The sequence below is a fragment of the Chionomys nivalis genome, chromosome 17 (genome assembly GCF_950005125.1).
Source record: "Chionomys nivalis chromosome 17, mChiNiv1.1, whole genome shotgun sequence".
NCBI lineage: Eukaryota > Metazoa > Chordata > Mammalia > Rodentia > Cricetidae > Chionomys > Chionomys nivalis.
The window spans coordinates 13,722,073-13,746,090 of record NC_080102.1 but is presented as its reverse complement, the minus strand read 5'-3'; the positions used below and the strand labels follow the sequence as shown (position 1 = coordinate 13,746,090).

General features: G+C 42.8%; 2 protein-coding genes across 2 annotated transcripts; both read right to left on the bottom strand.

Moving 5' to 3' along the window:
- Window positions 1–988: 988 nt before the first annotated feature.
- Window positions 989–2,211, bottom strand: LOC130888756 (ADP/ATP translocase 2). Its single transcript, XM_057792072.1, has one exon. The coding sequence runs from the start codon at window positions 2,146–2,148 to the stop codon at window positions 1,252–1,254; it is 897 nt and encodes a 298-aa protein (XP_057648055.1). The 5' UTR covers window positions 2,149–2,211; the 3' UTR covers window positions 989–1,251.
- Window positions 2,212–11,960: 9,749 nt separating this feature from the next.
- Utp23 (UTP23 small subunit processome component) lies at window positions 11,961–17,116 on the bottom strand. The gene is made up of 3 exons (XM_057792326.1): window positions 16,870–17,116; window positions 13,559–13,733; window positions 11,961–12,493 (listed from the first exon to the last, which is right to left on the bottom strand). Exons 1-3 carry the CDS (start codon window positions 17,055–17,057, stop codon window positions 12,113–12,115), a joined length of 744 nt encoding a protein of 247 aa, XP_057648309.1. The 5' UTR covers window positions 17,058–17,116; the 3' UTR covers window positions 11,961–12,112.
- Window positions 17,117–24,018: the final 6,902 nt, after the last annotated feature.

The following is a 24,018-nucleotide window of genomic DNA, read 5'->3' as shown; positions in this document are numbered from 1 at the left end:
GGGCTTGCTTACAGTTTCAAAGGCTCAGTCCGTTATCATCACCGTGAGAATGGTGGCATGCAGGCAGATGCGATGCTGGAGAAGTAGCTGAGGGTTAAACATCTTGCTTGGCAGGCAACAGGAAATGAACTGTGTGACTGGGTGCAGCTTGAGCATAGGAGACCTCAAAGCCCAGCCCCTAGTGTCACACTTCCTCCAACAAGACCATATCTATTCCAGCAAAGCCACACCTCCCAACAATGCTACTCCCTTTGGGGAGGGGGGTGGATTTTATTTCAAATCCCACAGGCCTCTTGCCACTCCATGCTAGAACGTTAACTACCGTCATCTTGCTTTGTGACCTCAGAGTTGCCTGAGAGAAAGTGAATTGTGAAGTGTTTTCTGCAACTGTAAATGCTCTTACAGAGTTTCTCCAAATTATATCCATTCTCCAGGGCCTGAAACCAGATGAAAGAAGCAAGAATGTTGAGCAATAGATGGAGATAAATTGTGAAGTTCTTTATCTAGGTGATGGGTATTATCTTAGCCCTTCTGTGTTACTATAGCAAAATGTCACACACTGCATGTCTTACAAACAACCAGAAGTCATTTCTCACAGCTCTGGGGATTGAGACGTTCAAAACGAAGGAACCAGCAGACCTGATGTCTGCTGAGGACTCTGTTCTGGTTAACAGGCATGCTTCTGGCTGTATCCGTACAAGGCAGAAGTGGGTGGCAGCTTCTGGCAGATGAATTTTTGAATGTTCTCCTCTCATGGTCTGATCACCTCCCAATGGCCCGTGCTCAAATACCAACACATTAGTGGGTAGACTTCAACAACTGAAACAGGAGCGAAGGTGACACAAATATTCAGGTCATAGCAAGTATCATCTTCGTCTAATGGTTATGATGTTGCTGAAAGACCAGCTAATTATACCAAGAGCACCTTTAGAAATACTGGTAAATTTGAGCACATAAAATAACCCAAATAAAATTTTTTTTTTTTTTTTGTCTTTAGATATTTTTTATTTCCTCAATTTTTATTATCAGGAGTGACTGAAATAAAAAATATAATTGAGTCCCATCATTATTGTCATTATGGAAATGGCTTTAAGAGAAAACTGGTCAGATGAATATTATTGCTTCCCACTTTTCAACTGGTAAATAGTTGCCATTGATAAAACAGACAAGCCCAGAGAATCTGTCCAGAATGTTCAAGATATGGTGTATTATACAACATGCCTGTTCTCGGGGAGAACACCTACGACATAATTATGTGTACTTCTTGATCTCATCATACAAGACAAGCACAAAGGCACCACCCATGCCCCTGAGAACGTTGGACCATGCACCCTTGAAAAAGGCCTTGCTTCCTTCATCACGAGCAATCTTCCTCCAGCAGTCGATCGTGCCTGTATACATGATGTCAGTTCCTTTGCGTCCTGACTGCATCATCATACGACGGCGAACCGTGTCAAAGGGATAGGAAGTTAAGCCAGCTACAGCGGTGACAGACTGTGCAATCATCCAGCTGATGAAGATGTGAGTGTTCTTGGGATCTGGAAGCATTCCCTTTGCAGTGTCATAGATGCCAAAGTAGGCAGCTCGGTAGATGATAATGCCCTGGACTGACACATTAAAGCCTTGGTACAGGCCCCTAATCCCATCAGATTTGTAGATCTTAACCAGGCAGTCACCAAGGCCTTTGAATTCCCTTTCAGCTCCAGCTTTGCCCACATCAGCTGCTAGACGGGTACGGGCAAAATCAAGGGGGTACACAAAGCACAAAGATGTGGCCCCAGCGGCACCACCTGATGCCAGGTTCCCTGCAAAGTAGCGCCAAAACTGGGTCCTCTTGTCCACACCACCCAAAAATATCTGCTTGTATTTATCTTTGAAGGCAAAGTTGAGAGCCTGGGTGGGGAAGTATCTGATGACATTGGCCAGGTTACCACGCCAGAAGGACAGGACTCCCTGTTCCTTGGGGATACGAACCACGCAGTCTATAATGCCCTTGTATTGCTTATCTGCCGTGATTTGCTTGCTGGCATGCTGCACCTGCAGCAGCAGCTTGACCCGCTCGATGGGCGCTACCGCCGTCTTGGAGATGGCCGCGGCCACTCCACCTGCCAAGAAGTCCTTGGCGAAGGACACAGCGGCATCTGTCATGTTGAAAGAGAAAGAAAAGGCAGGGGAGCGCGGAACGGCACTGGCTTGACAACCGGCTTCGACTCCCGGACTCTGGGCCCCAAATAAAATTTTATTTGACTCTAATACACAAAAATAAGCAGCAGCCACCGGTTTTTGTCATGGGAGCTTCCATTCCTTAGGCAGCACGGTACTTTCCCTGGTGCATTTCGGGTGGAGTCAGCTTCTCTATCTCAACCATATTTCTGTGTGTAGCATGACTATAAAATTGGAGCATCAACCCCACGCTTGTAGCTTCTCAAACGGTGCAGAAGCTGTATATTCTTGGGAGTTGGTGGGCAAGGAAGACAGAGGTAATCTTTTTTTTTTTTTCTTGGTCTTGAAACTATAACCTCGGAAAAGACACAGATGGAGAAAGCATACCTCAGAGTAAAACCAGTAAAACGCAAAGCAGAAGTAAGGGATGGATTCTGAGAAATGAAACAGCTAGGTCCATCTGAGATGGAAGGAAAGTTTTTCTCTGAAGTTTTCTGCTATGTAACCCAATAAACGCTATTTTCTGCAAGCCAGCTTTCTGTCACTTATAACCATAATCGTTCTGACGACTGGGATTTCCATCTACACCAGCTCTAAGTCTGGAAATTGATTCTGTCAGTGTCACCTGAGATGTCACCTTTTCTACTTACAACACCGATTCAAATTATAACTTAGATAATGGTATGCTTCCAAAGCACACAGATCTGTGTACAATAAGATTACTCTCTTCGTGACTAAAATCTATTAGTAAATCTCTGATTACCTGAATAAATTTCACTTCTGATAATATTTTATGTGGAAATGGCAAACTAACTTGAAATGAAATTCAATTTGACTTTATGGTAGATAAAACATACGATACATAAACTGTTGTGAGCGTGCTTGGTATGGATGTGTGTGTGTATGTGTGCTCACGTGTATGTATGTGTGTGCACGCATGTGTGTGGGTTATTTAAAATGAAAAGACCCGCTCTCTGTGTGGGTGGCACCTTCCCCTAAGGCCCTGATAGAAGGAAGTGGAAGGAAGACTCTTTTCCTTGGTGCCTGCTCACCGTCAAGTCCTGCTGGTGAGTTCATCTGCCATGTTTGTGTGAGCTCAGCTACTCTGTTGCTGTTACCTCCTCTGCTGCTGCCCTCTTTTGCCAGCACAGAACCCTTGGCCTTCCAGTGTGGATGCAAAACCAGTGACTCTTAGGAATCCTCCAGGTCAGTGGTACTTAACCTTCCTCATGCTGCAACCCTTTAATACCGTTCGTCATGTTGTGGTGACCCCTAAACCATAAAATTATTTTTTTTAATATTTATTTACTTATTATGTATACAATATTCTGTCTGTGTGTATGCCTGCAGGCCAGAAGAGGGCACCAGACTCAATTACAGATGGTTGTGAGCCACCATGGGGTTGCTGGGAATTGAACTCAGGACCTTTGGAAGAGCAGGCAATGCTCTTAACCTCTGAGCTGTCTCTCCAGCCCCCATAAAATTATTTTTGTTACTTCTTTATAGCTAATTTTGCTGCTGTTATTAATCATAATATAAATATCTATGCTATCCAATGGTCCTAGGAAACCCTGTGAAAGGGTTATTTGACCCCCGGAGGGGGTTGTGACCCACAAATTGAGAACCACTGCTCTAGAGAACCCTGACTGATACACCAGCCATCGTGAAAATAGTACAAAACTAAATTTTAGCTGCGAAGCCGAATATATGTCTGAATTTAGTTCATTTAGTTCACTATTTTTTTTTAAAATAATTTTGCTCCAAGAAGATAAAAGACCTACTGAAAATAAGTTCCATGTTCTCATCTGTATGATGTGATGGTCTTTCTTATGATTGTTCCCAGGAAGGGAAGAGGCGACATGTTGTCGCCATCAAACAATGCTTTAGGATAAACTACTGCATCTGCGAAGAACCTCAATTTAACACCACGACTGAAATTATAGCTCAGTCATTGAAATGACTCTTTAGCTTAATAGAATGAGTGCGTGAGAAGAACCAAGCCCTCTGATACCAGACCAAGAAGGCCTGCTCTTATCCTCAATGTGCCTGCGGGCTAGTTACAGAGGGTGATGTGTGAATTACCCAGATAGGAACTAAACGTGTAGAGAATAGAGAGAGAGAGGCCTTCAAGAGAGGCAGACAAATGGCAGAAATTATTTATTATAAAATGTTTGTGATTTTTTTTCTTGGTTATCAAAATAATATAGAAAGCAATGCAAGAAGCTCCACAGGACTCCTGGAATCTAATGCACAGATTAGATTCCTGGTTCCTATCTTGAACTCCTTTGAAAGGGGTCAAGGATGGTGTCGTATCTTCTGGTGATGGTGAGCAGAAGAGGGTCAGCTAAAGTGTAAGAAGCCACCTTTTCCCTATCTCAAACAGTGAACAGGCAGAGGGGTGGATGGATCTTCATAACCTTGGCTCCTCGCTCCAATAACAGCCAAGGAAGTGTGAGCTCTAATTAAGCAGGAGGTGGCTGGAAGACCGAGTAGATAGAGGACTCAGAAGGAGGACAAGCGCGTGCTCCAGTTGTCACAGGACCCTTGCATTTTGCCCCTTACACTGTGTTGGGATTTGCTTGGAAGGAAAAAAGATGCCAAACCCAAGTAAGACAGAGCAGACACGGGCCAGCAGGTGGCGCCAAATGCAAGAGTACTTTGGGATTCTAAACCCGTTCTTCGCTTTGCTGTAACTTGACCTCATCGTCTGTATCATTTTATACTGATCCAAAACCCCATCTTTTCTAAGACCTTTGGATATAATGAACGCCTTTGGATAATTTTCTCGTGACGAATTACTTTCTTCCTTCGGGTAATGACTCTCTTCTTCACCCTTTTTTTGGGTGGGGGCGTGGGAGGGCAAGGTTTGATATACGTCTAGGTGCATGTCCACGTGTGTACGTGCATACAGAGGGCAGAGGGCAGAGCAGATATCTTCCTCGGCCAATGTCCACTTTATGTTTCGAGGGAGAGTCTCTTGCTGAACTTGGCGCTTACTGATTAGGCTAGGCAGGGTGACCAGCAAGCTCCGGGGATCTTCCGTCCCCGCACTGGGGCTAGTCAAGCTGCAGCACCCGGGTTTTACAGAGGACCTGGAAATTAAGGTCAGGTGCTCATGGTTGCCTGGCAAGCATTTTAGCAGCTGGTCATCTTCCCAGTTCACCACCGCTCTTCTTTCTAAAAATGCGTTCACACACTCACGCTATGGTTCCTAGCCTCAGAGATGGAACCTCCCTAAGACCTGGCAGCATTTGCCATTTCTACACTTTTGCCTTTTAGGACTGAAAATACCAGGCTATTTTTTCGGCTTGTTCAGCAACCGTTCTGGAGACCCAAACTAACAAGATGATGTATGGCTGGAAGACGGGGTGTGGACCAAAAGACGCCAAAGTGGATGAAGTCACATAAAGAGGCTTGATCCAGCTATTGACACAGCTCATAAGCAACATTAAAAATAAAATAAATAAAATAAGATAAAAATAAAAAAGCTTGAACCTTCTCCAAGATTCTCTTGTCTTCCTCAGAACTTTGTCCTAAAGAACAGAAGGCTCTATACCCATCTCAAATTGTCACTTCCCATCCTACAATAACTGATTTTCATTTGAGGACCTGATTGGTCATCTTTTATCATTGCAACAGTGTCCTAGTTGACGAAGCATCTCCACTGCCCACCCCCAACTCCTACCCATACTCCTCAGAGTTGAACATATAATTTAACCCAACATTCATGTAAATTCAGTGTGCTTTCCACAGGGGGTTCCTATTGTTTACAACATGGAATAGGTCTGTCTCATCGGGGCCAATTTCTTCCCATAACCTACAGATGACTTTTAGCCTTGTCAAAGTGTGTCCATTTGGTGTTTTTGAGCCGTGCAACTTGATTAGAATCCGTCGGGAGCTTTTAGAGTAGTCCATAATGCAGATCTCTTCCTGAAGATTCCCATTTTAACGTTTTAAGAAGTTTTGGTGAGCAACAACTTTACAGCCTAGAGCGGAGAGCTCCTGTGACTCACAATACCCTAGGAAGGAGGGCGGGGCCCGGGTCTGCTTTAGAAATATTAAGTCCAGGTGTGCAAGTGCCCGTAGACGTTCACTGGAAGAGGTCAGTGTAAATGGAGACTGCCCCTTCCTTTCCGGCTGCCCAGACCGCAATAATCTTCCGTTCCTGGTCGCCGCTTACAGGACAGGGAACTGAAGAGATGCAAAGGAATACTTTTTAGATCATTTAAAACAGCCAACTAGCCGGGCGGTGGTGGCGCACGCCTTTAGTCCCAGCACTCGGGAGGCAGAGGCAGGCGGATCTCTGTGAGTTCGAGGCCAGCCTGGTCTACAAAGGGAGTTCCAGGACAGGCTCCAAAGCTACAGAGAAACCCTGTCTCGAAAAACCAAAAAAAAAAAAAAAAAAAAAAAAAAACCACAGCCAACTAAAATGAGTTTTGATGACTGTGTATTGTTCCGGTATGATTATATGTTGGTTGTCCATGAGAAGGCTGGCCCTTTCTCATTTACAATCTATATTAACTTTACTGTGTACTCGAGAAAACTAAAACTTGGAAGAAGTCTGACAGATGCCCAGGTTCTCCAATCTATTTCTCCGACTCAAGTTCTATGGTGCTACACCAAAGATTCCAGCCAGGCTGCCCACAGAAAATACCTGGAGGATATTTAAATTAAGCAAGTGCCTGGACCCCACCCCCAGTTAAAGGCACCTATCTCTTTTGGTTGGACATTTATTTGGTTTCCTATGATTCCTTTGTCAGTGCTAATATTATCCTTCTGTGGCTGATTGTAAAGGTATTTTTGTGGTTCCCAGGTGTTTCAGAGGGTTATGAGTCTGATCATCAGTAAATTCTAAAAATGAAGACACTTTTATTCATTTACTGGTACCAGGTCCTTACCAGGGACTCAGAATTTCAGAGTGTAACCCCAAGTTACCTAAGTCAGGGATTTATAAAGGCAAAGAACACAAAGTTACATTCTGATCTAGGGCAAGCTGCAAGTCCTCTCAGGAAAAACAAGTTTTTGTTTACAGAAGCAGAAACAGCAGTTGATCTTATGACCTACTAACTTGCAGAAACAATAGTTTTGTTAAAACGTACAAAACCAGGCAATTACAAAAATCAACCCTTAACAGCCCTTAACATTTGGAAATTTAATTTTGCTTTATAGTTCTTTTAATCAGAGAAACATAAAACTTTTAAGCATGAAGTCAGCCATCAACATAATGTTAGCTATTGAAGTATGATTTCTGACTTTCTTATTCCTTGTCCAGGTTTAGAGCTGTGGGATAATTTTTCTGTACACCGTAAATACGTGTTGTTCTTGTTGGTTAATAAAAGCTGCTTTGGCCAATAGCAAGGCACACTATAGCTAGGCAGGAAAGCCAAATAATACAGAGAGAGAGGGCAGAGTACAGAGATGGAAGTCAGCCGCCAGAGGAGTAAGATGTATGAGAGCACTGGTAAAGCCACGAGACACATGGCAAAAGACAGCAATAGAAATGAGTTCATTTAAAGGTAAAAGCTAGTTAGTAATAAGCCTGAGCTATTCACCCAAGCAGTTTGTAATTAATGTAAGTTTCTGTGTGATTATTCAGGACTGGGCGGCTGGGAAACAAAAACACAGCCTCTGTTTACAGTTTAGTTATTTCCTTATCCTTCCTTTTCCAACTTCATATCCTCCCCCAAAAATTCACAGGAGATCCTGAACGTAACAGGGACAAAAATGACAGTACTTCTGGTTGAGGGGACACTAGCCCACTAGTGTATGTGGCTATGGCAGGCCTTGCGCTTCTCTCCCATTCCCTCTGTCTTGCTAAAAAACTGTTAGATTGCCGGGCGGTGGTGGCGCACACCTTTAATCCCAGCACTCGGGAGGCAGAGGCAGGCGGATCTCTATGAGTGCTGCTTCCTCCTCCTGAGGCTGACCACCAAAGTCCAGCAATCAAAGCCACCTTTGGTTCATCTAATTCACATGCCCAATTAAAATTAAAATTTAGCACCTCATCGTAACATGGGGTTTCCCCCTTTACCTTTTTTTTTCTTTCTTTTTTTTTTTTTTTTTCCAGACAGGGTTACTCTGTATCTTTGGAGCCTTTCATGGAACTAGCTCTTGTAGACCAGGATGGCCTCGAACTGACAGGGATCCATCTGCCTCTGCCTCCCGAGTGCTGGGATTAAAGCCCCCACTGCCCAACTTCCCCCTTTACCTTTATAAACTGCCATTTTCTTATGTGCCACATCTGTCTCCTCTCTATCCAGAGGTTGTCCTTTGTCCCTTTGGGGCAAATATCCCTCCCCCTTTCCCTTGTCCTCTTCCCTTCCCCCTCATCCCTATCTCCTTTGCCAAAGCATCCTAGCCCGTTCTGACACAGACCTGCCCTTTTTCTCTGAAGAATGACGCCTGCAAGGGCATTTGCTGCTGTTTTTCTGCCTGAGTCAGAAAGCAGTCACTTTAACCTTCTTCCCTGCTTAATAAAGGATTTCTCTGTGAAAACAGGTGTTTGGGTATGGTTTGTGCTTAATCTGGGGTCTGGAAGGGAGCCCCTACTGTGTGGGAGTCACCTTCACTGGTTGGGCTGAGGAATGTGGGTTGCTCCATTTCAAGAGGACAGAACAGGTACACGATGGAGAAAGGATAATGATGCATCCGGAAAGATAAGAATCAGATGCCGGCTGGATAGTGGCTCACTTATCATCGGTCATTTTTGGTTGAAAGAAGAAGGAAGGACACAGCCTTCTGTCCTCTTAAAAGTAGATCAAAGTAGAGATGATCTCGCTAAACAGCTTTAGAATTGCTGGGGCAGAGCAGGGTACAAGGGCTCCCTCAAAATAATGTTTAATATGATATGGTGTTGTATTAACAGTTTCCTCTGAGACTGAAACGGTCCAGACTTCATTGACGCTCCTTAAACTAGAAGGTGAACAGCTCAAAATACTTTCAGGAAGTCCCTGGAATTGACCCGATAAACTAGGCCCTTCCCTGCCAGAGCAAGCAATAAAGAGGGAAGAGAGTCACTCTCAGACAAGACAAGCTGGAAAGAAGACAGCCATGCACATAACTCGAGCCTCAAAGGTGATTCTCAAACTAGCAAAACTGCAAACAAGACTTTGAGACAAGTCAAATTGCCCAGAAGTAACAGACACTAGCAGAGCTGACTGGAAGAGGTTTAGACTGACTAAGGCATTTAGAAAGGACACTTTCCACCCTGTTGAGCAATTTGCGGGCTATATCGTGTGCTCCTAGGGACTCAGCTTTTGTGAGTTGCCACCCATGCTGGTGCTGCAGCTGTCTTTGAGTCATCTCTGCTCTTATAAGTAAGCCTCTTCAGTCGGGCGGTGGTGGCGCACGCCTTTAATCTCAGCACTCGGGAGGCAGAGGCAGGCGGATCTCTGTGAGTTCGAGACCAGCCTGGTCTACAAGAGCTAGTTCCAGGACAGGCTCCAAAACCACAGAGAAACCCTGTCTCGAAAAACCCAAAAAAAAAAAAAAAAAAGTAAGCCTCTTCATATTCCCGTAAGTAACCGCAGTGGGACCCATTGGTTCACCAAGTTGGACTTTGGCGGTATCCGTACTTTGGTCTGTTGTGGACTTCCTATCTGGAGTGAATATATATGTGTGTGTTGCATCTCCCCAGAAAAAGTATTGTTTGTTTGTTTTTTTTTTTTTTCGCTTTTTCGAGACAGGGTTTCTCTGTGGTTTTGGAGCCTGTCCTGGAACTAGCTCTTGTAGACCAAGCTGGTCTCGAACTCACAGAGATCTGCCTGCCTCTGCCTCCCGAGTGCTGGGATTAAAGGCGTGTGCCACCACCGCCCGGCCCAGAAAAAGTATTGTTATACAACATATGGAGTATATACACACATACACACCACATACGCACACGCACACACACACACACACACACACGTTACCCTCAGACATTCATAAGGTAGAATGGTAAGAAAGGGTAACTTTTAGAGTATACACGGTAATATTTCAGTTAGGATATATGATGTTTTCTAGCTGACATTTTTCTAAATATAACTTCTTTCACACCTAGATGTAAATTTTTATATCTTTTTTTATGCTGTTTGAGAATTTCATACATCCATATAATGTTTTATCAAATCCTTTCCCCATCCCCTCCCTCCAGTTCCTCCCCACATTTGCTCTATTTTTAGACCCAGTGAGTCCATTTAGTGTAATTTTTCTAAACTGCTGGTTATTTCCAAATGTCAGTGAGTCTTGGGGGCAGGGTGGAGGAGCTGAATGTGTGAGCAGAATGGGCAAGTCAAGTGAAATGGCCACACTCCTACACCACATGGAGGACCAACAATCTGATCAAGTCATGAGTTATGAAGCCTGGAGATCCTGTTAATTCTGACGAGGGCAGATTTCGTCTAAGTCAATTTCATTCATTCCACATTCATCAGATTCATTAACTATGTGCCACAAATGCTATCAGTCATTACTATAAAACAGTGGTGGCATGATTGAGTTTAAAGGACAATGTTGCAGGTGTTGTCCTAGCCTGTGGTGCTATTGGAAGGTGTTGGAACTTGCAGGTACAGTCTTGTAGGAGCGTACCCTTTGGCACGTGCCCTGGAAGAAGATTCTGAAATCCTGCCCACTTTTCTCCTTTCACCTACTGGGTACCATGAGGTCCATTTTATAATTCTTTCTTGTTCTGGGATTAAGGGCATGCACCACCACTGCCTGGTGTCTATGACAAGCTAGTGTATCTACCGGGATTAGAGGTGTATGTCACTGCTGCCTGGTCTGCGAGGCTGACCAGTGTGGCTGCTCCACTTCTCTCATCTTCAGGCAAGCTTTATTTATTAAAATACAAACGAAATGCCACTACCTATAAGTTTTTTTTTTTTTTTTTTTTGGTTTTTCGAGACAGGGTTTCTCTGTGGTTTTGGAGCCTGTCCTGGAACTAGCTCTTGTAGACCAGGCTGGTACCTATAAGTTTTATTTGAACAACTGTTTAATTTCTCTGAAACGTACACTTGGAAGGAGCAAGTCTACCAGAGAATATCACAAGTGCCTGTTTCCAGGCGAGTTGTACCATTGTGAAATTACACTAGCAACATGTATTTCTGATTTTTCCTTTTCGCCCACTTGCTGTTGTCTGTCTGATTATAGCAGTCTGGCTAGGCTGGAGGTGGCACCTTGCCGGGGTCTACCTTCCATTCTCTGACGACTAATAATGCGGAACATCTTTAGACAATTTTACGAAATGGATAAATCGACAGTGGCCACTCTCTCCTTCCAGCCTCCTACCTCTCTGCCCGCAGTCTCCCCCTTCCCACAAATCTCATGTGACCCACATGATTAGCCAGGTCTGTGTGACCACCTGTTTGAAGCTATCCTTTGGGGCATGGCGTCACAATGAACGTGATTCCCCCTAAGACTCTTTCACTAGCAAACGGTTTGGAAGTAAATGATAGGCCCCACAAGCCCCTCCCTGCACTGTGACTGCTAATAAGGCTTATCTTAGGTGGGCCCAGTACAGCTAATAAGTTTTGAGTTAATGATTGCACTTCACTGGCAAATTACTGGTTCAGTGAGAGACCCTGTCTCAAAAAATAAAGGTAGAGTATGACAGAGGAAAATGCCTCATGTCATCGCGCACCTACACAGACATTGTCTCTGTCTCTCTCTCTCTCTCTCACACACACACACACATGCACATATGTAAACCTATACTAGTGCACACACTATACACATACATACTACTTGGGAGGTGGGAGTAGAGAAACAGGAGACAATAGTTTTATAATAAAACACCTCTCAAAGCAACTGAAGATGAATGGTAATAAAGAAACACAACCACTCTTTAATTTAGGCAAAAGCGTATGCGCCAGTATTAACTTAGAAAAATAAGTTTAGTCTTTGCTGTAAACTCTTTCACAGTTTTCAAGGAAATGAGTCTCCTCATGGCCTTCCAGAGCATCCCCAGCATGTGTCATCCTTCCACGCCCTGCTGCTCAGGAAGTACTTTCGGGGTAGATCTGTTCCGGATTCTCTTCCGTTTCTTTTTCTTTTCTGAAGCAGGCGACTTTGTGTCCTGTGCTTTCTTCTTTTTCTTCAAGCAGCTGAGAGGATTGGGGCCGCCTACCTTCTTTTTCCTCTTCCTCCTAGGTTCCCGGCTCTTCACTAAGCCTTGCTCCTCCTTCAGTTGCTTAATACTTTGTTTCTCGTGCACTGAGACCAGCTGGCCTGACTCGACCGCCTTCACAAAGGCCACTGTTCTGGGAGAAGGCCTGTCTAAGACCATAGTGTTCTGAATAATGAACATGAGAGGAATCCCAGGAGTTTTCTTTACTTTCACAGATAAATCTTGATCCTGTTAAAAAGAAAATGGATTTAGTTTTTCAATCAAGTTTAGGTAGTTAAAATTAAGTTTACAGGAATTTCAACAAGGTTGTATAGAAAAGGGAGAGACTGGCTTTGATTCCCCACCTCAGTCTGCTTTACTAATCAAGGCATGTCTTATAATAGAGGACAAGAAACATAAAAACGGTGCTGAGGACAGGTGGGCAACAACAGTCTGGGCTAGACTGCTCAATACCGGGGCCATGAACTATCAACTAACGCAAAAGAAAATGCATTAGGAAGGTTCTCTTGTTTCTATGCTAAAATATTCACTGGAAATATCAACGTGGGAGGAGGCTGAAGTGGAGAAGTGAGCTGACTCAGGGCTTTCTGGAAGTATAGTTGAGCAAATCTGCACGGGAGTGTTTTGATAACAGCCCTGACGCCCCCCTTACCTGCCAGCCTTTAAATGCCGGCAACATTCCAGGTGCTGCTGGTCTCTTTCTTTTAAGGTTCATTTGTCTTTATGTGTACAGATATTTAGCTACATGGACATCTGTGCACCTCATGTATGGCCTTGGAGGCCAAAAGAGGGTGTTGGGAATTGAACCCCAGTCCTCTAAAAGAGCAGTCAGTGCTCTTAACTACTGAGCCACCCCTCCATCCCCTTGAAGCCAGCCTTACAGGATATGCACCATGACTTGTGGAGAAATCATACGAACTGAGGAACATGAAAACAGTTATGAATACAGAATGCAGAGGCTCTGCCCTCCTCCCCACTGAAGATCTCTGCAGCAGTCAGCACTACTGCAACTATTCCTCATCCTCTCGAGGGAAACTTCTGGAAGTTTACTTAAGATTTTCTCCTCATATGTTCCAGTAACTGCTTTTACTGGCTTCATTGAAAAGTCTGCATTTTTGGAAGTGCAAACATGAAACATGGATTATAGCTAAGTGATAGAATCCTTGTCCAACATATCACAGTAAGTAAATAAATAAAATTCCAACATTGCATTTTCCCTTCCATTTATTTCTTTCTGATCACGTGAAGTATACACAGAAACAGTCAGAACCGCAGTTTTCAAGGTAACATCACCTGTGTTGCCACGAAGTAATGATGAGGGTTTCCCTCCTCCACCATGGACAGGAGGCATTCCGATCCACTCACTGCACTCTTGACGTGACAACAATTTCGAACCTGGCATTTCTGTGCAATCAGTTTTGCTCCATATAATTCCTTTCCCAGAGTCTCCAACTCCTTTAACACACATCTGGTGGGAAACAAAGTCAAGAGATGCTCATGATCACAACTGACGCATTCCTTTTGTGTATACAAAGCACGCAGAAACACAATACGCAAGTGCTTACGATGCAAAACTATACCATCAAAATGTGAATTTATAGTACTGTTGCCATTTTTTTCTTAAATGAAGGGTTGAAAATTACATACTCCAAGCGGAAGGAATATCAATGCCAGAATATACTGAGCCCTTGTGTGTACAGGAAGCTCTTCACGGGTTATTGCTTAACTTCAAATGACTCCAGAAGCTAGGTGATAAACTTGATTAATTTCTAACTTATCCTCAAGTCTACATCTCTTCGAGAGGTACCAGATACAGTGACCTTTCAGATATCTGAAGAGGCCTCCAGGTTGCTGGTACAACTTCAAAATATCCTACACAGAATCCAAAGCAACTTGTATATCTTATTTGAATCCTGATTTTAAAAAGGTTCTTCAAAATTGTAGGAGTCGGAGGGGTTAAGGACATAAGGAGAACGCAGCCCATAGAATGAACTAAGTATGGCTCACAGGGGTTCAGAGACTACAGCAGCGATCACAGAGCCTGCATGAGTCTGTGCTGGGTCCTCTCAATTTGTTAGAGTCGCTACCTTAGTGTTTTTATGGGACTTCTAACAGTGGGAATGGAGGTATCTCTGATTCTTTTGCCTGCTCACGGAATTCTTTTCCTTCTACTGGGTTGCCTCGTCTGGCCCTGATATGAGGGTTTGTGCTTAGTCCTAATGTATCTTGTTATGCCATGTTTGGTTCATATCCCTTGGAGGCCTGCTCTTATCTGAAGGGAAACAGGAGGAATGGCACTAGGGAAGAGGGGAGGTAAGAGGAGAACTGGGAGGAATAGAGGGAGAGGAAACTCCAGTTGGGATGTACTGTATGGGAGAAGAATGAATAAAAAAAATAAAAAATAAAATGGGCGGTGGTGGCGCACGCCTTTAATCCCAGCACTTGGGAGGCAGAGGCACGTGGATCTCTGTGAGTTCGAGGCCAGCTTGGTCCACAAGAGCTAGTTCCAGGACAGGCTCCAAAGCTACAGAGAAACCCTGTTTCAAAAAACATAAATAAATAGCTGATAAACAACAAAGAATGAAGGAGAGATGCTCTAACCTGAGTAAGAAGGTAGGGAAGAGGTGGGGTCAACAAGAATGAGCATCCCGGTACCTGCAAACACTGGGTATCGAGGTTTTCCACCATCATTTTACTTCTGTGTTGTTCGAAAAATTCCCAAAGTAGCTGGCTGGTAGTGGCACACATCTTTAATCCCAACACTTGGGAAGCAAAGGCAGGTGGACCTCTGAGTCTGAGACCAGCCTGGTCTACAAGAATGAGTGAGTTCTAGGATAGCCAGGACTACACAGAGAAAACATGTCTTGAACAGCAAAAACAAACCAAAAACATGTGTGTGTATGTGTGGGTGGCTGCAGAGACCACAAGAGCAAGTTGGATTCCCTGGAGCTGGCGTTACAGTTATGAGACTCCTGGGAACCCAACTCAGGTCCTCTGCAAGAATAAGAAGGAGACTTTACCGTCACTAAGCCATCTTTCCAGCCTGGGGTTATAAAGTTTTAAGGCTATTTGTAACCCAAAAGAAGCATTACTTGAGAATTCTTTCCTTTTCCCCCCCCAAGACATGGTTTCTCTGTGTAACAGCCCTAGCTATTCCAGAACTTGCCCTATAGACTATAGACCATGCCGGCTTTGAACTCACAGAGATCCACCTGTCTCTGCCTCCCGAGTGCAGGGACTAAAGGCGTGCATGAGAAATTCTTAATACAGAAGACAAGTCACTGCAAGACAGAACATTCCCACAGCACACGGCACCGCTAGGTTTGTATTCACATATAAAGAACATTCAAACCAGCTATTCATGAGCTGTAACAGTATGACTCATTTTAATTTATTTGCTTAAGCAAGTATTCTACAATGCAAAAACCACTAAAACTCTTAAGAGTTCTTCATAGTCTAGCTTTAGTTCACCGTACTTTCATATCCCACAATATTAGACACAACCTCTTTTTCTGAGGTCAACCGACTGCATTTGTTCAAAAGTTCTCTCAATCGACAGCACTACCATATCTATATTTTCAAAACAGACTTTCCCCACCTTCAGGTCTGAACAAAACTTGAGACTCAAATATGAAACCTTTTAAGATTACACAACCACCCTCCTGCTCTCACAGTGTTCTGCCCTAGGTGTGCTCACTCACATGAAGTGAGGAGGCACAGATGTGGGATGAGGACAGCCATCAAGAATTGACTTTAGGCCAGGCGATGGTGGCGCACGCCTTTAATCCCAGCACTCGGGAGGCAGAGGCAGGCGGATCTCTGTGAGTTCGAGACCAGCCTGGTCTACAGAGCTAGTTCCAGGACAGGCTCCAAAGCCACAGAGAAACCCTGTCTCGAAAAACCAAAAAAAAAAAAAAAAAAAAAAAAAAAGCTGGACCTCTGTCCTGCCCACTAAGTGTTCTCAGGGTCGGGAGCAGCGCTTGACATTTGGTTGGTACTTATAAATGGCCTCGGGCAAAGGTTTCAATCTCCAGTCTTGACTTTTTTTCCTAGGAATTGAAGATAATACCTCACTGGCACTTGGAAGACTTGAAAACCTTTGCGTTAAAGGTACCAACCACTATAGAAAAGGGGTAGCATTTGTATGCTGAAAATTGTCCTATGTACATTATACCTCATTTGACCTAACAGTAACTTATAAGAAGTTATTCCCTTGGGGCTGGAGAGATGGCTCAGTGGTTAAGAGCACCGGCTGCTCTTCCAGAAGACCTGGGTTCAATTCCCAACACCCACATGGCAGCTCACAACTGTCTATTACTCCAGCTCCAAGGGATCCAACACCTCATACTGGCAAACCAATGTACATGAAATAAAAACAAATAAATCAATTTTTAAAAAAGGAGGAAATGATTCCCTCTACTTCACGACTGACGCCATTTCTTGCCTGAAATCACACAGGAATCAAAGCCAGGCCTGCCTGCTACAAAACACGCGTTCTGATTTCGCAGGGCTAATAGGAACTATTGTCAGGACACCGTACCATCCGCCTGACCCATCTGTCAGTTACCGAGGGCCACACCCGCGACCCCGCCCCGCAGGCCCACCTCGTGGTGCACAGCTGGGTCTCTCCCATCAGGTAGCGGGGCAGCTGGTCCCGCAGCTGGATGCGCCCCCGCAGCGCCGCCTGGCAGAACGTGCCGTCCAGAAGGATCTGGTAGGGCTCACGGACCCCGAAATTGTTACGGAAGAAGCCAAGATGCTTCTTGGCGTGTTTCTGCCTGGTGATCTTCATTCCTGTTTAAGTCCCCGTCCCGGAACCGGCGGCGCCAGCCTCGCTTCCGCACTCCTAGACGGCCCGTATCCCCGGAAGCGAAGCCTCTTCGGTCCGGAAGTACACGCCCCGCCTCTCTGGCTTGCGTCGCTCTCAGAGGAGCGCCCACTCCCACCTCTCCAAGCGCGAGCCTTAAGGGGCGGAGCTTCGCAAATTCGCGCGCGCTGGCACGTTCGCATCCGTGAGCTGGAATAAAAATGTTGTTGCTTTGTGCTGCTTGCTGCCTGGAACTTAGGAAGTCTCTAAAACACTAGGAATATGAAAATAACCAACGATGACGCCATTGCTCCAGGCACTCTGTAATTTGACATTTACTGTGTATCATCCCATTGAATGTTTTTAATTTTCAAGAGAGGGAGAGGAGCCAGTGTTGGACAGCCTTACCTTGGCAAGTTTGGCTGGCTGCTAGTCTTTTATTTATTTATTTATCTATCTATTTATTTATTTATTTTTGAGACAAGGTTTCTCTGTAACTTTTTTGGTGCCTATCCTGAAACTAGCCCTTGTAGACCAGGCTGGCCTCGAACTCACAGAGATTCGCCTGCCTCTGCCTCCCGAGTGCTGGGATTAAAGGCGTGTACCACCACCGTCGGGGTAGTACTCTTTAAGGAAGCAAAGCGCCTTTGCGAAGGGCACGTGGTTCTTCAGCGTCTGGAACCCAGCACTGACTGCCTGATGTCAGGTATTTTACCACACCCCTAAGAATCGACCCCATCAAAGAGCCACATGTTACGGTAAGAAGGTCTGTATACCCAAGTCGAGGTCACAGTCTACCCCATAAGCCTGTTCTGGAGAACACAATTAAAACAGTCAAATAAACAGTAAAAAAAATTTGATTAACGTGTCCCAATGGAGAACAAGGCTGAAGAGGTCCAGTGAGCTGCCATTTCTGCAGGCAGTCTCTGAGGTCCTGAAATGAAATGGAAGTGTACATAGGTAGCCATGAATACGAGCATCTAAGACGATGATTCTCAACCTTCCTAATGCTGCGACCTTCAGTACAGCTCCTCATGTTGTGGTCCCCAACCCTAAAATTATTTTCATTGCTACTTCATAACTGTAACTTTGCCACTTTTATGAATCGTAATATAAATATCTGATATGCAGGAAAGCTGATATGTGACCCCTGTGAAAAGTGTCATTCGACCCCCAAAGGGGTCGTGACCAACACATTGCGAACCACCAAATTCTCACCAAATTAGGTTAATGAATGTTACTGCCCACCACTGACCCCTCATTTTCTAGGCTTCAGTCCTATCCTTCTAACAAGGTGTTAAGACTATGAAATCTCCTTCCCAGAAGACAAATTAAATTCCCTCATGGGTTCTAGGCTCTGAGACTTTTCCTTCTCCAAGCACGAGAGTCCCCAAGGAGATTCACATTTCTTGGGGTCAATTTTGTTTTAATTGAAGGAAATAAAGGAATATCTTTATTTCTGTCAGACCAGTTACAGAGCCACTACTTGTATCTCCTCATCCTAAAGCCCCTCCTAAATGACTCAGTGTTTTAGAAGAATTCCTGAGTTTCATTTTTTTAAACAAAGTCTGTTGAGTTGGAAGCCCAATCCTACCACTAACCTGGATCATTTTGAGCTTGGTGACTCTCCAGGACAGTTGTGCCCAGCTTCCTCTTCAAACCAATTGAAAGGTTGATTCAATTTTATAGATGTTTTTCTGTCCATAGTTTCTGACAGAAGAAACATACATACTGGGTTAAAAATAGGAAGACACACATCTGATTTAAATAATTTACACGTTACTTAGTCCATTTGGTTAGATGAAGACAATGAACCAAAAGTTTTCAATTTGATTAACCACATGGGGTATCCACTATAAAGTAAAATAATCAAAGAGTGGAGAGTATGAATTTTGCATTTTTGTCTCTGCCTGGAATCTGTCCCAGATCTAGTTTTGGTCAAAGATTGAAAGAATCATTTTTTTTAAATGACTTATAATGTGATTGAAATGTATTGCCTGTATTTGCCATTTTATTTCAACTTATAGATTTATGAATTAGAACTAATGTATTCTAAAAAGAGCCCTGATCTGAATCCCAGCACTTTCCTGAGATGACGGCTGCTTTCATTTAACTGAAAATTCAATTAGGCATTTGAAATCATGAGAAATTGTAGTAGGGTCGGATCTGTGGTCCTTAAGCCTAATTTCTCACTATTTTCTACTTTGATTTTTCCTTTGTTCCTGTGTGCATGCTCCCTGCCTGAACGTACTCTCATCACAAAGAAATACTGTCCCAGCCTTGTAAAACAATGAAAGCTTTATATTTTTTTTTTTTTTTAAAAAATAGGCCCACATCTTTCACTCTAGATCTAACTTCTAGGCATTGTTTAGCTCTAGAAAGATGTGGGACACCACAAAGGACTTGAGTCATATTCTAGGGTTTTTCTTCTTGTTTTTAATTTACTGAACTACAGCACAGTCTTTTTCAAGTTCTGTAGTTGCCTGCCAATTTGCCTTCTTCCTCTCCTTAAAAAAGAACGAAAGCGCCTTATAACAGTGATGAGCAAGTTTGAAATCATTTCCTATTAATGTCTTCTAAAAACATGATCCTCAGCTATGCAGACAACACCTTAGTGTGCTTGCTTAAGATAGCCATTTCTGGTTCAGACCTAGTTTTGTTGGAGAAAGATTTTACTTTAGTTGTGAGTTCTTAAACTCTTCCAGGGGGAACCTAACATGTGGATAGTAGTGGATTTTATATAGACTATGTCTTTTCCATTAGATACAGGCCTGTGATAAACTTTAACTCACAAATCAGTCACAGTAGGGAACTGTCAACAATAATAAAATAGAGCAGTTAATACTGTGATAAAACTTATGTGAAGTTCTCTGTGTCTCTTGCCTAAGATCTGACTTTTAGTTTCAATTTCCACCCACTGAAGAACTAACAGGCTGGTAGTATATAGTATTCAGACAGAGAGGCACATTTATTATGAAAATTTCTCCAAGTCATCACCATGCTTATTAGTGTTCCTGACTGACCTTTTGCAGTAAAACACTACTGTTTATCCAATATGATATTTCCACTAGACCATCTACCTAAAACATTTTTGCCCAAATGCCAAATGACCTAGTATTAATGGCAAGTCAATATTTGGTTACAGCAAAGGCAGAAGCTAAATATTACCATTATTCAATAAACTATTAGGATATGTTTAAAATTTTCAAAGAAATGAATTAAATCTTTTGAAAAAATATTGCGATATCATTTTAAAAGCTACAGCAGTCTTTGAAAATATGATTTTATAGTGGTGAGAACAATAATACCTTAACATTGCTACCCTTTAGTCTTGTCTTGGGTTGCTGCACTGCGTACATCCTATGCCAGACATTTACATTCAGCTGAGGTGGATGGAAATTTATTTTTCTTGACTTTTAAAATACTCTTTATATTCATTATTGTGTCTGGATCAAATATAATTTATAAAGTGATGTTGTTGTACATGATCTTGGAGGTTTTTTATTCCTCATGAAAGTTTGATGAAGCCAAGGTGCCATGAGAATGATTTGTTCTTGGAAGGTGTGACTAATACCTAAAAAGGACTATTTCATGAAAGATTCATGGTCTAAATGGAATTAAATAGGTAAACATTAAGTTCAGTTCATAGAGGTTATTTTGTTTCACTCATGAATGTTAGTGTAATTTTATTTAATTTTATGGGCATCAAGGGATACATGTAACATATCTATTGTGATGTTATCTTTCTTGCATTCACATTTAAATATTTATAAACAATTGTTAACATGGCATTAACTCAAAAAAGAATATTACTTTCCTCCTAAATTATGCAGGAAACATTCTCTCTAAATAAATGATTTAGCTGAATAAATTGCATTTTAGAACAAGTTAGGTGAACTGCTACATAGTGAGGTCCCATTAATGTCTTCACTGGATAGAGAGAGTTATACAGATATATTTTGTTCTATAGAACATAATTCATGTGAGCTCCCTGATTTGTCTGAAGGTGTTATTAAGATTCAATATACAGGTGACACATTTAAAAATATTTTTAAATTTCGAATTACAAAATCAACCATGTCAATCCTATAGCAAGTAGAACAATAAATATAAGACGTTAACTCCTGCTGTGTAGCAGAACCTTCTTTCCTGGGGAGCCACGGCATAAATGTCTACTCATCCCAGATAGGGAACCTAGAAAGAAGGGATGCCACCGAAGTCCAGCTTGGCGAACCGATGCGTTTTGTTGGAGTCACTCACAGGAATACGAGTGAGAGGTTACTTAATGGGGACAGAAATGACTCAGAGACGGCTGCATCACTGAAGTCCACCCCAGCATGGGTGACAGCTCACAAATGCTGGGGACCTGGAACACAGCTCAACGGGTTGGAAAGTGTCCTTTCCCGGTGCCTTAATCTCTTGTTTGGGAGTCTTCTTTGTAGCTGTACTGTGCTTGCTCTGGCAGGAAAGAATTTAGAGAAGCTGGTCAGTTTCAGGGAGTTCTAGAAGCTACTGCTACTACTATTTGGTTGTTTACCTCCTTACTTAAGGAACTACCTACCCTGCAGTATAGAATTTTTTTATTTTTCCGAGACAGTGTTTCTCTGTAGCTTTGGAGCCTGCCCTGGAACTAGCTCTTGTAGACCAGGCTGGCCTCGAACTCACAGAGATCCGCCTGCCTCTGCCTCCCGAGTGCTGAGATTAAAGGCGTGCGCCACCACCGCCCGGCTAGTATAGAATGTTTTAATCCTAACTTTGAAACCCAGCCTTCCTAGAATTAATTATCAGATGACGCTCGTCTGATGACTTCAAAATTAGACTAGAAAGCTTGTTTGAACAAAAGCATGCAAGATTCCTGCCCACTTGACTAAAGTGAACGAGATTCAGATTTCCACTACGGTTTGGATAGTGCTTGCCTTTGGAACTTCACTCCAGAACCTTTAATTTTACTCCATAAAGGTGTGTGTGGGGGCCGAGAAACTTGTAGAGGATAGCGAAGGGCTCAGAACTAGCAGCCATTTTTACTTTTTCCTGTCAGAAACGAAGCAGACTCAATAAGAAAAATGTTTCGGTTTGGTGAAAACACCTTGCCATTTGAAGTTTAATTACATCATAACTGAAATGGGTCAAAGAGTTCACGCTGTACGGGGGCTATCGTTTTGACCCATCAAAACCCTTTAGAGATTAATGAACCCGTATGAAATTACTCTAGGTAAGCAAATATTAGTGCTATTTCTTAAAGGAGCTTAAAGATTGAAAACTCTCTCCGATTACGGCTTTAAAGGGTCTTTCTAACACCACTGTTTGTTTTTGTAGCGCGCCGTGTTAAAGGCAACCGTTCACTTACAGTTCCTTGTGTATTTTTGTAGCGCGCGATGGTAAAGGCAACCTTTCACTTAAGAGTTCCATGTGTGTTTTTAAGCCGCAGGAGGACTTTGGGGTAGAGACCGAACTCCTGGAGGCAAGAAAATAAATGCGCTTTATTAATCCAGTAGAATATTATTACAGAGTCTGGTAATTATAATTGAATTACACCAATATGAGGTATTAATTACATGATATTATACAAAATAAGCTCACTCTTAGAATCTTTGACATTTTCCCCAGTGTGAGCTCAATTTGTTTTAATACTAGTCGGTAAGTCATAAATCAACACACGGGGATAGAAAGGTCAAATGTCACTTTAAAAATTATTATTTTAGCAAACCTATAGAAAATGGCCCCACGCTGAGTCTCATGGAAGTTCTGAATATTGTTTTGTTTTTAATGGCTCTGCTTTACCCTCTCTGTCGCTCCTTCTGTGGCACTGAAAAAAGATCACGTCACTCTTCCAAGTATACACTCCTATGTTACACACAGGACAAAAAAGGAGGTACGTGGGTTCAACTGACACCAATCGAAGCGAAGAGAAGACTTTTCCTGTGACGGGTGTTGTGGTTTGAATATGAAATGTCCCCATGGGCATACAGTTTGCAGTACCCAATAATCCAAGAGCCCCAGGTATGCCAGAAGTCACACAAAGGCTGTAAACGCCCTCAGAAAAACAAGTCTATAAATCACGGAAAACAATCACTGTTTTCCACAATGATGTCTTCAAGGTCAAAGGACTTCTAGGAAACCGCTATTCATTCTACTGCTTACCCTAGCTAAAGTGAATTTAACTCTCCCTCCTAAAGTTTGCCCTAGATACAGTGACTGCTGGATTCCTATAACACTGAGGGTTATTTAAACATTTTAAAGCACTTTTTTTGAGATATTGTCTCATTGTGTAGGCCATTCTGACCTGCCTGGAACTCATCAACCTGTTTTAGGTTCTCGAGTTGTATACTTCAAATTTGCACAAGTGTACCTGATTCTGTTAGCATTTCAAATTAATTATCTATGGCATTTTAACATATTTCTTTGTAAAGCTTCCTTCTCTAGGTGTTATAACCTATAACAGCTTATTTAAAACAACTGACTTAAATACATTTAATATACATTTTAACTATAATAAACAATTTTATTTATTTATTTGTTTTTTTCTTTTTCTTTTTTTTCCAAGACAAGGTTTCTCTGTGGCTTTGGAGCCTGTCCTGGAACTAGCTCTGATCACCCAGGCTGGCCTTGAACTCACAGAGATCCGCCTGCCCTCTGCCTCCCTAGTGCTGGGATTAAAGGCGTGCACCACCACCACCTGGCTAAAAATTTTACTTTAACTTTTAAAATGCTTTAGAAATCTCCAAATATGAGAAAAGTCTAATTTTCCTTTTCAGGTTTTTAATTATCATGCTATTTTTTCCTTCATCAAGGTTCAAAACTATTTATTTTCTCTTTTTCTTAAGAGGGAACTTCTTTGATTATTATTCTAAAATTAGTAATGGGGAGGGGAAATGAGGTCGAAGGAGGGAATTTGGGGAGAGACACATAACACTGGGAGACATTTGAGGGGTGGTATGGAACCTAG